Below are 16236 nucleotides of genomic sequence, written 5' to 3' on the forward strand. Positions count from 1 at the left end.
AGCAGTTGGCTGCCAGAGGTTAATGCACCCACCCTCCTTCTTCTGTATGTGTTACTGGCTAACAGTTGGCGGGTCCGTGTGAGCTGGGAGAGAGCAGGAACTGTGAGAGAGGAAGATGAAGCCTCGTTATTGTGCAGAACAATTTGAGAGGGAGAAAAATCAGACGAGCTGGAAACTTTTCTAGGCCTGTGGGCTGTGAAAGGGCAAACAGAGGTGGTTTTCAAAGAACCGCAGAATGGTTTGGGTGGGAAGGGACCTTGAAGACCATCCCGTCCCACCCCCTGCCCTGGGCAGGGCCACCTCCCACCAGCCCAGGTGGCTCCAAGCCCCGTCCAACCTGGCCTTGAACCCCTCCAGGGATGGGGCAGCCACAGCTTCTCTGGGCAACCTGGGCCAGGGGCTCACCGCCCTCGGAAGAAGGAATTTCTTCCCCACATCTCATCTCAATCTCCCCTCTTTTGGTTTCAACCCATTCCCAACGTCCCGTGGCTCCCCTCCCTGCTCCAGAGTCCCTCCCCAGCTTTCCCGGAGCCCCTTGAGGGACTGGAAGGGGCTCCAAGGTCTCCGCGGAGCCTTCTCTTCTCCAGGCTGAAACCCTCCAGCTCTCCCAGCGTGTCTTTCCCTGTAATTAACACCGATTAACGGGCCGGCCTGACCAAGCACACGCTGACAGACATGGCTGCTGCGGGGACGCCTGAGGGTAGAGGCCGAGAAGCTCCGCCCTGAGGGGGCACCAGACCCTCCGGGTCACCGGGAAGCTCTCGGATCCCAGGAGGCAGCCCAGCCCCGTTCCAGCCTCCGGCCGCCGCCCCAGGAACTACCGCTCCCAGCGTGCCTGGCGGCAGCGCGCCGCTCCCATGGTGCACCGCGGGGCGGGCGAGACCACAGCGCTGAAGGGAAGGGGGAGGGACACTTTGAGAACTTCCAGATACCGTTCTCAGAGACCCCGATCCGCCTCCCAGCTCGCCCGTGGCGCCGTTGCATCGCTGTTCGGTGCCTTTCAAATGTAACGCGGAGCGCGGCAGGAGAGTGGCCCCCGGCCCCTTTGGCCATGCGGGTGTCGGTCCCCCCCGCATCCTCCATGTGCCTGGTGCCGGCGGATGGCGCATGCGCAGTCCCAACGCGCAGCGGCCCCATGCGCCGGGGCCGTCGCTTCTCAACCGAACCTGCTGTGAGCGCCAGGAAAGGAGGAGGAGGAGCAGCGCCTTCTGATTGGGCGCCGGGCCGGCGGGTCGGGTCGGGATTGGTCGTTGCCGGGGGAGGCGAGGTAGGGTGTCGCTCAGGGTGAAGCGGCAGTTCTGGGAGCGGCCGCCCCACGCTCTCCGTCTCCAGAAGGTTCCGCGCCCGGTGCCGCGCTCCCGCCGCCGCGATGATGGGCCCGCGCCCCGTCCTCGTCCTCAGTGAGTGTCTCCACCGCCCGTCCCGGCCTCCCGGGGGAGCTCCCGGGGCAGCTCCCGGGGCTGGGAGAGCGAGGGGAGGGATGCCCCTTCCCTCCTCTCCTTCCCCGCCGCCATGTTGGGTCCCCTCCCTCACAGACCCCGGCCGGGCCGGGGTCCCCCCTCTCCCCTCGGGGGTTCCGCCGGGCCCTGGCGCGCCCCGAGCTGCCCCCTCGCCGCTTCTTCTCGGTCCCCTCAGGCTCCCCGTGGCCGCTGCCCAGCGCTGACGGGCCGTGCCCACCCCCCCCTCCCGTGGCCCCGCTCCGCGCCTCCCGCGGGAGGTCTCGGGGCAGCGGAGCCCCCGCTTCTCGTTGCGCCGCTCCCGGCCGCTCGCAGCTGGTTTCTCCTCGCGTGGTTCCCAGCACGTTTCTTTGTGCGGTCCCGTTTGAACCCCTTGTGCTTCGTGGTTCTTCTGCCACCTTCCAACGCGAGGCGTTCCCGGGGGTTTTCTTCCAGCTTGGTTTTTCTCCTTCTCTCCCCCCGCCTGCTCTGTTCAGTTGTACCCTGGGGCTCCTCAGCTCTAGGGCTGCTTACCTTATTCCTGGTGCTGCTTTTGTTGGTGCTTTCTTTTGTTCTGTCTTCTAAATCTATACGCACGAGCATCCACGCCTGAAGTAAGTCTGTGCTCGTCCAGTCTAGGCTTGTAATAGAAGAAAAGCAGCACCAAGCCTAGAGATTCTTTGGGGCAGACCCTTTTGACAGCTGGTCCCCAGATACGGTTGTGAGCCCGTGGCGTGGCAGTGGCTGCTCACCCTGATGTGACAAAGGCTGAGTGCCACTGACTGTAGAATCACAGAATGGTCGAGGCTGGAAGGGACCTTCCAGATCATCGAGTCCAACCATCACCCCAACCCTGCCCAAACCCCCACTGACCCACGTCCCTCAGCACCGCGTCTGCCCGGCTTTTAAACCCCTCCAGGGATGGCGACTCCACCACTGCCCTGGGCAGCCTCTTCCAATGCTTGACAGCCCTTTTGGTGAACAAATTTTTCCTAATAACCATCCTAAATCTCCCCTGGCAGAACTTGAGGCCATTTTCTCTTGTTCTGTCACTTATTACTTGGCAGAAGAGACCAACCCCCCGCCCTTGCTATTTTTAAACCAATGTTTAACTTGCTATGCGTGAGCATCTGTAACTGGTTTTGACTGAAAACTACGGTGCAGCAGTTCCTGGGCTTTGTGGGATCCTGCAGACAGTAGCGAGTGACGGCTGTTTGATTTTCTTGGGGCAGTAGTTTATATTTCAGGATTGCAAAGTTTTTTCTCATTTGAATTATGATGCTAATCAGGAATTCTGTTATAATAAAGAACGTGGCTTTTTGCTGACGCTTTTCTACAAATATCCCTTCTTGCAGTGGCTGTGGTGTTTATATTGTAAACTTAATTTAGAACTGGACATGTATCAAGTGTGTGTGACAGAGGGTATCTTTGAGGCACTGTCAGTATCATTGTTTCAGGCTTGGACTTCTTAGTAAGATCAGATTAAAGTTATATTTGTACTTTAATATATTTCTTTTTTCCTGTGTGCATTAGGTCAGAATGTGAAACGCGAGTCTGGAAGAAAAGTCCAGACTGGAAACATCACTGCTGCTAAGGTACCGTATTCTCATGTCAGGCTATTTTGATTCTTTTTTTTTCTTTTTTTTTTTATAGTGTGTGTTTGCATATATATATACATATTTATATATCTGAGAGGGAAAACTGGATCTGAAGCATATTTTCTCTAGTTTTTATGAATCCAGAGTAGAAGTAGCGTAGCAAATGAATTTTCAGTGTCCAAGTAATGGGTGCAGTGGAACTGAACATGGAGGGGTTTAACCCACAAAAGCCTCTTTCTCTGCAAAATCTGGAAGTGTGTAAGTTTTGACATCTGATTTAGTTAAGTTAGTGTGGTGCCAGCGCTCTTACAATCCCTCTGTGTTCTCATTCCCTCACAATTGTTAACTTCTGCTGCATCTAAGCAACTGCAGGGTCATTTGGTCACTTAAATTTTGCAGTGGCTGCTTGTTTCCTCTAGACTATGGGGTTTTTAGACTTCCGATGCCCTCCTGTATTGCCTGATTCCTTTTGTTCCTCCTAGACTATTGCTGACATTATCCGAACGTGTTTGGGACCGAGAGCGATGATGAAGGTGAGACCTTTTGCTGCAAAACCTGTGCTGCACATACTGACTAGAAACACTGCACCTATTACAGGTCAGTGCAAATATTGTGGGGTTTTTTTTTTGGTTGCAGATGCTTTTGGACCCCATGGGTGGGATTGTGATGACCAACGATGGCAATGCTATTCTTAGGGAGGTAAGTTTCTCCATAAGGTTTGTCTCGCTTAACATGCGAGTCGGAATCTTCCAGGATACAGTTACATTGCTGCTGATGGAACTATGGGATTTTGTCTTCTGTCTTGAGAGCCACCAAGTACTAAACAGCAGTACCGAGAAGGCTGCTTACTGGGGAGGAATTAAATATTTGCAGCAAATGCTCTTCTTCCTCAGAAATCTAGGTTTGATCCCAGGGTGGTAGGTTTTCATGGAGGTTTTACGGTACTGGTGTAAATCCTGTGGTAATTGTAGCTATAATCACTTGCGTCAAAACCTTACGAGTAGATGCCAGATAATTAGACCAAGAAATCATTGTTGTCTTTCTGGTGCAAGTGAAACAACATCACAAAAATCGTAATGCCTGAAAAACTGTGGGAGACATAATATTGGGAAATACCAGGGCTTATTTTCGGTCACAAAAAGTAAGAAAAATCTTTGCTGTAGTTGAGCAGGATGCCTTTGGCTGTTTAAAAGGTGCGGTCTTTGTTCCATTGAGCGGTGCAGGAAGTTTCAGTGTTAATATTCTGAAAAAAACCCATACCCCTCGCTCCTGTACAGATTCAAGTCCAGCATCCAGCTGCAAAATCAATGATTGAGATCAGCCGTACTCAAGATGAAGAAGTTGGCGATGGGACCACATCTGTAATTATCCTTGGTAAGGAGCGTTAATAAGGCATACGTTTTTGTAAAGGCTGAAGTTCACCCTTTTTGCTCATCAAAGCCCAGTCAGTATGCCTTAATGAGACAGATATTTGTTATTTAGCAACCCTAAAATTGATCCTTTTTTTTACCGTGGAAGAGAATGCTAGCTTCATTAGACCCTTAGGTGATCAGCTCCGTGCTTTGGAAAGTTGTGTTCTTTCCCCGAGATAAGCAGAATGAAGTATAAAGACAGGTATAGATGACGTTAGAGCTCTCTGTGTGGATAGCAGATACTTTTTATCTGGTGTGCTGTTCTCCTGGCTTGACTGTTGATTGTTGTACTAACTTATCTTTTGATGGTTTTTTTTGTTTGGGTTTTTTTGTTGTTTTTTTAGCTGGAGAGATGCTCTCTGTGGCCGAACACTTCCTTGAGCAGCAGATGCACCCAACTGTGATCATTGGGGCTTATCGTAAGGCTCTGGATGACATGATCAGTATTCTAAAGAAAATTGGGTAAGCGTGGACTGGTGGGAGACAGAGAGAAGGGATATGGGGTTCCTGTACTGCCTAAAGGTGATTCTTCAGGGAATCATGTTAGTAAAATATAACTTAATTTCATAGTATAATTGGAGAGGGACTCAATGGGATTATGAATAGATTGTAGCCTGGAGTAATACTCAATTTACTGTTTGGTTTTTCCTTTGTGTCAGCACTCCAGTGGACGTGAACAACAAAGAGATGATGCTTAAAATAATAAAGAGTGCTATAAACACCAAGGCGATAAACCGCTGGGCTGACTTGGCCTGTAGCATTGCTCTTGACGCTGTTAAGACAGTGGAGTTTGAAGAAAATGGCAGAAAGGAAATTGATATTAAAAAATACGCAAAAGTGGAAAAGGTGAGTGTGTCCTGAACTGTTCGGAGTCTGCGCGCCCCTTTCTCGTTCCGCACTAGCTGTTCCTAGGATGCTGTGGGAATTCTGTGCCGCGGTTCACAAACGTAACCCTTGAAGACGTTTTAGCGCTGTCAGCCTGGCTGGCTTGCAGTGAGAACGGGGGTAGTTATTTCTGCTCTTTTCCGATGTTTGTCAAAAAGATGGTTTAAGTTGGTTTGGTTGCCGTTTCTTAAACGCGTGTTGTCAGGCAGTAGGATGTGAGCAGTTTCTCAAGTTCTTCCCCGGCTTTGCGCTTAATCGGTGTGCTCTGGAAATGAACTCGGATGGTCAGCTGGATGCATCCCGCTTGCTTGGGAGGGTTTTCCCTTCTCCGTACCCAGGATGGATAGTTTCGCCAGATATACAGGTTTTCGTAGAGTAGACTGATTTATCTCATTTTTTCCCCCCTTTCTTATGTCTGTCAGATTCCGGGTGGTTTTAGTGAAGACTCCTGTGTGTTGCGTGGAATCATGGTGAATAAAGACGTAACCCATCCCAGGATGCGTCGCCTTATTAAGAATCCCCGCATTGTCCTTCTGGATTGTTCCCTAGAGTACAAGAAAGGAGAGAGCCAGGTAAAGCATGTCCTGTTAGAGATGCCCGCGGCTTTTGCTGTAAGACTATTAAAGTCAACAAATCCAGATCGATAGTTGCACGAGTGGCAAAAGGTTCTCTTTGTGTTCTGCCTGTCAGAGACCGTTTGCGTGTCTAGGCTAATTCTGCCGTGGGGTCAGTACCCTGGTGGAGGAAAAGGTAGAAAAATAGTGAGGCAAAGCACTGTCGCCTCAGTTCTGAAGCAGCTGCAGTGATTTGTGTCTCTAAGCGATGGTCAAGAGTCAAAGAAATATTTCTGTGCTTTAATTAACGCTAATGTTAAACTGACGCAGCGTCACCGTTTATTCGATCGGTGTTTTTCGCTGCGCAGTTGTCCTTAACTCTTCCCCAGGCAATGTTGGAGGAGTTAAGATCGCTCAGGCCGGGGGATCTGTGTGTGGCGGGTGGGGAGGAATACAGCAAGGCACTGACACCTCTCTCTGTGCAGACCGATATTGAGATAACGCGGGAGGAAGACTTTGCCCGCATCCTGCAGATGGAGGAAGAGTACATTCAGCAGATCTGCGAGGATCTCATGAGAGTCAAGCCGGATCTGGTCATCACAGAAAAAGGGATTTCTGGTAATAACACGTGTGTGATGCTTTGTGTTGAATTCATCTAATAAGGTTTGTGCTGTGTTAAATGCACCGGTCAGTAACTTTAAAGAAAAAAACCAAAACAACACAACAAACCAAACATCACAAAAAACCCACAAACCTGATTTTGACCCTGGTTTTGGTTTGTGTTTTAGCTTTCTAGCAAATAATTCTACATTGCAGGCATCGAAGTGGGTTCTTGAGATTGTTCTGTGAACATGGACACTTACAATAGAACTTGGCTTTTCCAGCGTTTGGAAACGATATGAAACTCTAAGCGAGGATGAGTCTAGCAAACGCTGGAAAGCTGCACTGGAATTGTGCCTTGCAGCTTGGGTTAAGAAGCTACATTTAGGTTTTTCTTTCCAGAACCCTTTTTGACTTTAAAAAGATGCATAAAGTTTGTCGTGATACAGCTGATTCATCAATAAAGTTGTCCCAACCTGATTTCAGACTTGGCCCAGCACTACCTGATGAGAGCAAACATCACTGCGATCCGCAGAGTGAGAAAGACGGACAACAACAGGATCGCCAGGTAAGCGCTGTCTCCTCGCTGGAGCTCTCTTCTTGCTCTCTGTGGCACGGATTTTTTTCATTCTTATCTCGCCCTTTCCACCCAGCTCTTCTTTGTGAGCACCTCACTGGACTGTTCTCTGTGTGCTAGGGCCTGCGGGGCTCGCATCGTGAGTCGCACAGACGAGCTGCGGGAGGAGGATGTGGGAACCGGAGCCAGGCTTTTTGAAGTTAAAAAAATAGGAGATGAGTATTTTGCCTTCATCACCGACTGCAAAGACCCCAAGGCTTGCACTATCATTCTGCGTGGAGCCAGCAAGGAAATCCTAGCAGTAAGTTATCGCACGTTCTGCCTCCCCTCCTGTCCTGGCCACCTTCTTGATGTCACTAAGTCATTGCTTCCCTTGGAGCAGCCGTTGCGCGCAAATGAAGTAAATGCGGGTTTCCTCTGGGTTCTGGAGCGACAAAGAATTTCTGTCTTGTGGGCCGCGTACAGCAAAGGCAAAAAACTTACATACAAAAACGAGTAAGAAGCGTCTTGGAACAGAAATATTTCATCACAGATGAAGTTTCTGACACAGGCATTTTGATGCTTTTGATGATGACTAAAGAAAGCTCCGTCGCTATTGACGCTGCACCGTGGAGTGGTTTTCGTTCGGCCAGCGATGGGGGTGGGGAAAAAAAAGCTATAAATGAGGAAATGGCCACTTTGTCCTACTGTCACTGTCTCAAGCTTGTTCGAAAAAGTGAGAAAATGTGGAAAATGTAACAGTGAAAATATTACAGGTGATTAGACTGGGTGCAGATGGGACGTCTGCCATCACTGTGAGGAAGAAAAACGGTTGTGGCGCTCTGCTAGAGGAAAGATTTGGACAGGAAGTTACTCAGCTCCCCCTGCGTTGGCCATAAAGAGGGTCTTTGTGCCAAAAATGCATGTTTCTTACATGCTTAAAATCCCACTTGTCTGGGACATCAGTAAAGTCGGTGGGATCTTAACAGGTCCAGAGGGGGCCCCGGAGATGCTGGGAGGGCTGGAGCCCCTCTGCTGGGAGGACAGGCTGAGAGAGCTGGGGGGGGTCAGCCTGGAGAAGAGAAGGCTCCGTGGAGACCTTGGAGCCCCTTCCAGTCCCTCAAGGGGCTCCGGGAAAGCTGGGGAGGGACTCTGGAGCAGGGAGGGGAGCCACGGGACGTTGGGAATGGGTTGAAACCAAAAGAGGGGAGATTGAGATGAGATGTGGGGAAGAAATTCCTTCTTCCGAGGGCGGTGAGCCCCTGGCGCAGGTTGCCCAGAGAAGCTGTGGCTGCCCCATCCCTGGAGGGGTTCAAGGCCAGGCTGGATGGGGCTTGGAGCCACCTGGGCTGGTGGGAGGTGTCCCTGCCCAGGGCAGGGGGTGGGATGGGATGGTCTTCAAGGTCCCTTCCCACCCAAACCATTCTGTGATTTCAGGAGTTTTGTGTTTGCTGGGAGTTGGACTCGATGTTCCTTATGGGTCCCTTCCAGCTTGAGATACTCGGGGACCCGGCGCGGCAGAGCGTGGGCTGTGCTTTCAGCCAGCGGTTTGCTACAGTTCCCGCAACTGATAAATCCCTGCTTTCCTGCTGTTGCAGGAGGTCGAGCGCAACCTTCAGGATGCCATGCAGGTGTGTCGCAATGTCCTCATCGACCCGCAGCTGGTCCCAGGAGGGGGGGCCACCGAAATGGCCGTTTCCCACGCGCTGACGGAGAAGTCCAAAGGCATGACGGGTGTGGAGCAGTGGCCCTACCGGGCGGTGGCCCAGGCTCTGGAAGTCATTCCCCGAACGCTGATCCAGAACTGCGGCGCGAGTACCATCCGCGTGCTGACCTCGCTCAGGGTAAGGTGCAGGGCTGGGGGGTCACCTGAAGAGGGTCAGCCCCGTCCTGCCGTGATCGGTTGAGGAACCCACAACAGTTTAGTGTCATTTAGATAATTATTTTCTCACCCCATGACTGTTCCTCACCTGGGAAGGGGAATTGGTGAGAAAACAAGGAAACCCGAGGGTTGAAATATAAACAGATGTAGTAGAATAAGACTAAATAATTAACAACAATAACGCTAAAGAACCAGCGTTGATCCGGCTACCAATATAAAACGCCCCAGGACTCTGCCCAGCCCATTCCCCCAGCAGGAAGCCGCGCACTCCCAGCAGGGACAGCCAACGTGGGCCACGGCGAGCGCTGCGGCTTCGGGAGGAAGGGAAGGGCTCAGGGCTCCGGCACCGGGGCGAGGAGTGCTCAGAGGGAGAACTCCTCAGCAAACTTCCTAATTTCTACGGAACGTGCCGTTCACGGTGTGAAATAACCCTGTTGGCAGCTTGGGGCAAGTGCCGGGGTCTCGCTCCTCCTCGTCCCCGCACCTGGGGAGCTCGAAAACACCGAGACCTTGAAACCCGCACCCCAGAGCTGGCTCTAAAGTAAATATTTTCACAGATTCAGCCACTAGAGTCTTCTGAAAGTGCAGTTTCCCCAAGCATTAGAAGAGCAATTAGTCCTGTGTCGCTCAAACCAGGGCACCCCCCCCTCAGGTGGATCATCCTTCCGTAGCAGCGCAGCTCCTCGGGCCGGCGATGGTGCAGCTCTTCTGCAGTCGCTTTTACGTTAGAGGAGGCCGGTGTTGAGCTGCTCCGTTGAAGGTGACTGACGGGCCGTTGGGCTTTTTTTCATTGGCTGGGCTGCAGCCGTTTTTACTGAAGTTTTGTGCCAAATTTGAAAGTATGAAAATGGAATTTTCGTGGTGGTCTTAGTGGGAGGGGTCCCTGCCCAGGGCGGGGGGTTGGAACGAGCTGATCTTTAAGGTCCTTCCCAACCCCCACCCTTCTGTCGTTCTGTGAATTCAGTCGCTTGTTTGAGGTACCAGAGTTTAAAAACAAAACCCTGACGGTAAACAAAATCAAAATCCTCCTTTGCGATTAGATTGGGTGGCGTGAGAGAGAGTATCGCCCAGTCCCACTTGTGATATAATTGAGTGTTTCAGGTGGTGCTCCGTCACACGCTCTGGTACAAACTCCGAAACTGAGAAAATTCTAATGACCTTTTCCTGTTTTCCTGCGCCCGTGCTCAGTTTGGGTTTCCAGCAGGTGAATTTGACGTTTTATTCCGCCGGTGGTGACCTGTCTTTCCGCTTCCAGGCAAAACACACCCAAGAAGGCAGCCAGACGTGGGGCGTGAACGGCGAGAGCGGAGCCTTGGTTGATATGAAGGACCTGGGGATCTGGGAGCCTTTGGCGGTCAAACTGCAGACCTACAAAACCGCGGTGGAGGTGAGGAGGGGGGGGACGGGACTTCAGAGCCTCCGGGGGTGGCCTCTTGGGAGGGGGGGAACGTTACTGGTCGCGCACTGGGCTGTTTGCGGCGCTTGCCCCCAGCCCGGTGCGTGTGTGACGATGAGGGACGCAGCACCCGCGGGAGCCCAGCTCGGGCTTTCCAAGGGGTTGATTTTTGATCCTGTGGCCCAAATCCGACACGTTCCATCCCCCCTCTTTCTGTGCGGACTCGTTAGTCCCGTGAGGACGGGCTGTTCCGGAGCCGTGACCCAGGTGCCAGCCGTGTGCCGGAGTCCCATTAGTGGCCCTGAGAGCTCCTGCCCTTCGGCTCCTCGGGGCGGCCGTGCCTCAGCCACCCGCCCCTGCTCGGAGATCCCGTTCTGAGCGTTCGCTCGCTGGTGTTGGATCAAACGCGGTCGCTCGGGGGGACGCTGTGTCCCGTTCTGGAAATAATCGGTGTCCCCTTTTCCACGGGGCGTCCCTGCCAGGTGTCGGAGCCCCTGACCGCTCCTGTGAGGGGCGGCGTGTCTTTTCCACTCTGCTGTGGGGCGAGAATGATTTAATTATTATTACTTAATTAAGGCAGATGCTTCTTTGGTGTGAAAGCTGTGTGGATTGTATTTTATTTGGGCCGAGCTTCTGACTGGAGCTGGGCACGGGCTTTCTCCCCAGACTGCGGTTCTCCTCCTCCGCATCGATGACATCGTTTCGGGGCACAAAAAGAAGGGCGACGATCAGAGCAAGCAGCCGGCGGCGCCGGAGCCGGCCCAGGAGTGAGAGGGGCCGCGACGCCCCTGGGACGGAACCGGGCCCTCGGCGCTGGGAGGAGCAGGATGGAGCCCCCCCCGGGCCGAGGCTGAGCGCGGGGAAAAGTTTGAAATAAAACCAACCACGAAGGTGGGGAAAGGGCTGCTGTGCCTCTGGGGGGAGATGCTGATGCTTAATTTAAGTTTCTGGACTGTAACTTCCCTTTCCCCCTTTGCCTCAACAATAAACCGCCTCATTTCACTCGCTGTGTGTGTTTAATGTGGGGCGGGGGGGGGATGGAGGAGCCTCCCCCGGGGCCGGGCGCTGCCGGGGAGCTCCGGCTGCGGGTCGGGACCCGCCGCGGCGCCGTCTCCGCCCCCGGGATCTTCCTGGAGGGCGGCGGCTCCTTTAAGAGTCTCCCGCGCGGCGCCTTTAAGGGGGGGGGGGGCGGGAGGTCCGGCGGTCACGTGAGCGCGTGGGCTGGCAACATGGCGGCGGGCAGCGGCCTCCTCCTGCTGCTGCCGCTGCTGGCGGCGGCGGCGGGCGGCCGGGGCGGCGGTGGCGGCGGCCGGCGGCAGGTGAGCGGGGGACACCGGGGCTCCAGCCCCCGGGCTGGGGCTCGTCCCGCTCCCTTCCCGCGGGGGGCCGGGGCGGGGCCCCGGGGAGCGCCCGGGGGCAGCGTCGGAGGGGCCGGAGTCCGCCCGCCCCCGGTGGTGCCGCTACCGGGGGCCAAACGCGCAGCGTCCGGGGAGGAGAGGGGCTTCCTCGGGTCGCCCAGCTCCGCGCTAAGCGAATGCCCCCGCCCCGGGGCTCGGAGGGGGAACCTGCCACCGTGGGTCACCCGTGGCCGGGGACACTGTCCCGGTGCCGCCGTCGTCCCTCCCCGCCGTGTCCCGGCCCAGCGGGGGCAGCGCGGGCGGGGAAGGGGAAGGGGAAGGGGAAGGGGCTGGGGCTCCCTGCGCGGCCGGAAACCTGTTGCGAAAGAGCCGGGTGTGAAACGCTGAGCGAGCTGGGAGAGCGCGGCGGGGCTTCCTCACCGAGGCGGCTCCTGTCCCCTCGTCCCACCAGTTTCCTGAACTGGGTCCAGTGCTGGGCTCCCCAGTTCAAGAAGGACAAGGAACTGCTGGAGAGAGTCCGGCGGAGGCTGCAGAGACGATCCAGGGAGTGGAGCATCAGCCTGGAGAAGAGCAGGCTGAGAGGGGATCTCCTCGACGCTCAGCGAGAGCTAAAGGGCGGGGGGCGAGAGGATGGGGCCGGGCTCCTTCCAGTGGTGCCCGGGGACAGGACGAGGGGCAACGGGCACAAACTGGGACAGGGGAAATTACTCTGAGGGTGGCAGAGCCCTGGCACAGGCTGCCCGGAGAGGCTGTGGGGTCTCCTGCTCTGGGGATATTCCGAACCCGCCTGGAGGCGACCCTGCGCGACCTGCTCTGGGTGACCCTGCTCTGGCAGGGGGTGGGACGAGGTGACCTCCAGAGGTCCCTTCCAGCCCCCGCCAGTCTCTGATTCTGTGTAATTTGGAATTGTCCCATGCTGGGTAGGACCGAATCCCCCCCAAGACCTCTCCTTCCCCCGCAGGTGTCGATGCAGTACAACCCCGGCTGGAACAACTCCTCCGTCAACCTGCTTCACGTGCGGGCGGCGGGGCCCGCTGACACCCTGCACTACGTCTGGAGCAGCATCGGGGCCCCCGCGGTGCTGCTGGTGGCCACGGCGAGCGGGAGCAGCGTCCTGCGCATCAACTGGACCCAGCTGCTCTCCCCGGCTCCTGCCGGCGCCATCTGGATCGACCCTCCCAGCAGCGTCGTCTACTCCGCTGCCGTCGTCTTCACCAAGGTAGCGTCGAGGAAGGCGGCCCCATGCCGGGAGAGCTGCCCCGTGGCGGAGGGGTGTCCTGCTCTGAGGAACCCACAGGAAGTTGTTGTCGTTCAGACAATTATTCTCTCACCCCATGAACCCTCCCCACCTGCGAAGGGGAATCGTCAAAAACCAAGGAAACCCGAGGGTTGAAATATAAACAGATTTAGTAGAATAAGACTAAATAATTAACAATAATAACGCTAAAGAACCAGCGTTGATCCCGATACCAGTATAAAACACCCCAGGACTCTGCCCAGCCCATTCCCTCAGCAGGAAGCCGCGCACTCCCAGCAGGGACAGCCAACGTGGGCCACGGCGAGCGCTGCGGCTTCGGGAGGAAGGGAAGGGCTCAGGGCTCCGGCACCGGGGCGAGGAGTGCTCAGAGGGAGAACTCCTCAGCAAACTTCCTAATTTCTACGGAACGTGCCGTTCACGGTGTGAAATAACCCTGTTGGCAGCTTGGGGCAAGTGCCGGGGTCTCGCTCCTCCTCGTCCCCGCACCTGGGGAGCTCGAAAACACTGAGACCTTGAAACCCGCACCCCAGAGCTGGCTCTAAAGTAAATATTTTCACAGATTCAGCCACTAGAGTCTTCCAAAAGTGCAGTTTCCCCAAGCATTAGAAGAGCAATTAGTCCTGTGTTGCTCCAACCGGGACAGGGGGTTGCTCGGGGCAGAGCAGGTCCGGCAGCAGCAAAATGGCCCCTCGTGTGTCCTGCCCTGGTTGTCTCCGGATTGAGCTGTGATGGTGCCCGAGATGTTTGGCCAAGGCAGCTCCTTTCTGGTCTCCACCGCTCCCTGGTGACGGTGCCAGCCCGGTGGACCGCAGCACAGGGCGGTGGTGTCCCCAGCCCCTGCTGGTGGCTCCCGGCCCCTCTCCCCTTCCTTCTCTCCAGGTGTTCGAGTACAGCGAGGCCAAAACGCTGGAAGAGCTCTTCTACCCCCCGTACGACCTGTCTGACTTTTCCTGGGACAGCATCAATCGCACCCTGAACCACACGGCCCTGACGGCCGAGTTCACGGGCGTCCCGGCCACCGACCCCAGCGGCAGCTTCTCCAACGGCAGCGTGGCGTTCCGGGTGAGTCCCCGGCGGGTGTTTGCTGCGCTGGGATGCTGTAGGGAGGACACAGTGAACGTCGTGTCCAGAGCACCTTCTGGGGAGGGAACGCTTCTCCTCGCTGGTGATCACGCTGTCCCCTCTCATCTGTGTCCCCTGCAGGTGACAGCCTACGACGCCGGTGGCCGTGACAGGCCGCTGCCCAGCCTCCTGCACACAGCAAACAGCTCCAAAGTGGAGTTTGTCCTGGCGGGGGTGGCTCCGCGGGGCAACGGTTCCCGATTTGCGCTGGAGGTGGCCACGGTGGAGGAGACGGGGGTGGTGCAGAAGCTGCGCTCCGCGCGCTCCATCGACGACGAGTACACTCCCACCATCTTCGAGGTGAGCGTGGGGGGAGCGCTGGGCTCGGGGACGTCCCCTGCTGCAGGAACGAGGGGGATCCGGGGCCAGCAGCCTGGGCAACCTGGGCTCCCTGCTGTGGCACGAAGGCCTTCTCCTGCCCTCGCTTCACCGCCCGTTGCTCTCCCTCCGCCAGATGCTCTCCCTGGTAGCCGAGTCCCGAAACGACAGCTCCACGCTCAGCTTCCTGCAGTGGAAGGCGACAGCCTACGGCTCCCGGAGCCCCAGGCGCGAGGACGGCATCCAGTGCCGGTCCCGCGGCCTGCAGGCAGCCAACTGGACCCTGCCCGTGTCCAGCATCGTCCACGCCTACTTCGGGGAGGGCATGGGCAGCACCTACACCGTCAGCGCCATCAACATCACCTTCGGGGGAGAGGACGGGAAGGTTTACCAGGAGAAGCGCTACCTCAGCTGGTGAGTGGGGTCCAGCGTACGTGAAATGGTGCTGTCCCGTCACCGCTGCTGTCCCCGCCACGAAGAACTTGCGGTTCGGGCAACTGGTTGGAGGGTTTCTCTGTGTAATAGCTTAACTCCTTTCAAAAGTCTCGTGTTTTCCTATGATCCCGTAGAAGGAGTTTTGCAGTTTATCGACGTATTCCCTCCCCCGGTCAGGGAGACCCTCTCCTGCCCCATGTGGGATCCCGCCAAGAAATCGCGGTCTGATCCTATCGGGGTAGAGAGCCCCAGATATTCCACCCACGGGACACGGCTGATCCCCATCTCCCTGGCTGATTTGTCTCATCCCCTCCTGCAGGTCGGCGCTGCTGGGCTTCGGGCAGCCCCCCAAGGACACCTTCTCCCCCCTCGTCATCTCCATCATGGCCGTGGCGCTGGGCACCCCCATGGCCATGCTGCTGGTGGGCAGCTGCGTGGTCCTCTTTGCCCAGAGGAAACGCTACTCTGAGTACGAGCCCATCAACTGAGAGGGACGGTCCCTGGAGAGACCCCCAGGATCCTTCTTGTCACCAGGATACGACCGCGGCTGCTGCAGGGGCTCCTGCAATGTCCTCTCTGTCCTCAGCCCAGGCTCGGAGGGGACCGGGGCAACATCTGCAGCAGTTGCCCACGTCGCGTATCCCTCTGTCCTGCTCCCTCCTCCTGCCCAGGGTTGCCCAGATCCTGCACGGGATTGCACTTCTTCCTCTCTCTTTTCCTGATCCATCCAGACAAGGGAAATGACTGGGAGGAGCTGGTCAGGGTGGCCTTGAGCCATGGAAAGATCCTCCTTCTCCCCGGGGATAAAACCACTGTTGTCATGTCCGCGGCCGAGCGGCAGCTGGGACTGGCTGCGCCCTGTCCTGTGCCACCTCCAGAGCACTCCGGAGTTGCTTGGGTGGCTCCGACCCCAGGAGCAGGGCTGGAGGACAGGGCTGGCGACCTTGCAGGGTGCCTTGCTGCTTCTCACTGTGCTGGGGGTGTCCCAGAACATCCCCCCCTCAACCCCGCCGGGGCTCACGGACTCCTCAGTCCCCCAAGAGGCACTTTCTGCTGCGCTGGCCTCGGGGAGGGCTGCTGGTACAAGAGGGAAACCCGGCGCCGCTTCGCAGCGGCTGCTTGAGCTCAGGTGCGTCCTGTCAGCCCAGGAAGGGCTGCTCCAGCCTTGCTCTCCGTTAACCGCAGCCCTCGGCTCGGCAGGGCTGGCTCGGAGGTGCCATCCAGGTGCTTGAAGCCATGGGGCAAGCGTGGCGTGTGGCTGCCGGGCGTTTGCATCACTTGGGGGGGTGTGTGTGTGCTGGGTTTTGGTGTTCTCTGTCACCAAGTTGTCTTTGACCAAATAAAGTGGATTTCTAAGAGCAGTTTCTTGGGGAAACACTACGCTACGGGTGGGCGCGAGGGGAGCAGGGTGCTGGAACTCAGCAGG

The 16236-nt window shown here is 56.3% G+C and overlaps 2 protein-coding genes across 2 annotated transcripts; both read left to right on the plus strand.

The window, feature by feature from the left end:
- Positions 1–1243: 1243 nt before the first annotated feature.
- Positions 1244–11321, plus strand: CCT3 (chaperonin containing TCP1 subunit 3). Its single transcript, XM_063357252.1, has 14 exons — positions 1244–1400; positions 2970–3031; positions 3517–3567; positions 3671–3733; positions 4312–4408; positions 4791–4908; positions 5106–5292; positions 5754–5903; positions 6371–6503; positions 6972–7053; positions 7183–7363; positions 8640–8885; positions 10179–10310; positions 10986–11321. The coding sequence occupies exons 1-14, from the start codon at positions 1370–1372 to the stop codon at positions 11088–11090; spliced, it is 1638 nt and encodes a 545-aa protein (XP_063213322.1). The 5' UTR covers positions 1244–1369; the 3' UTR covers positions 11091–11321.
- Positions 11322–11513: 192 nt separating this feature from the next.
- Positions 11514–16168, plus strand: GLMP (glycosylated lysosomal membrane protein). The gene is made up of 6 exons (XM_063357284.1): positions 11514–11638; positions 12639–12896; positions 13815–13997; positions 14139–14357; positions 14512–14789; positions 15130–16168. The coding sequence occupies exons 1-6, from the start codon at positions 11549–11551 to the stop codon at positions 15296–15298; spliced, it is 1197 nt and encodes a 398-aa protein (XP_063213354.1). The 5' UTR covers positions 11514–11548; the 3' UTR covers positions 15299–16168.
- The last annotated feature ends 68 nt before the right edge of the window (positions 16169–16236 follow it).

This window comes from Chroicocephalus ridibundus, chromosome 21 (genome assembly GCF_963924245.1).
Source record: "Chroicocephalus ridibundus chromosome 21, bChrRid1.1, whole genome shotgun sequence".
In the NCBI taxonomy this organism is placed as follows: Eukaryota; Metazoa; Chordata; class Aves; order Charadriiformes; family Laridae; genus Chroicocephalus; species Chroicocephalus ridibundus.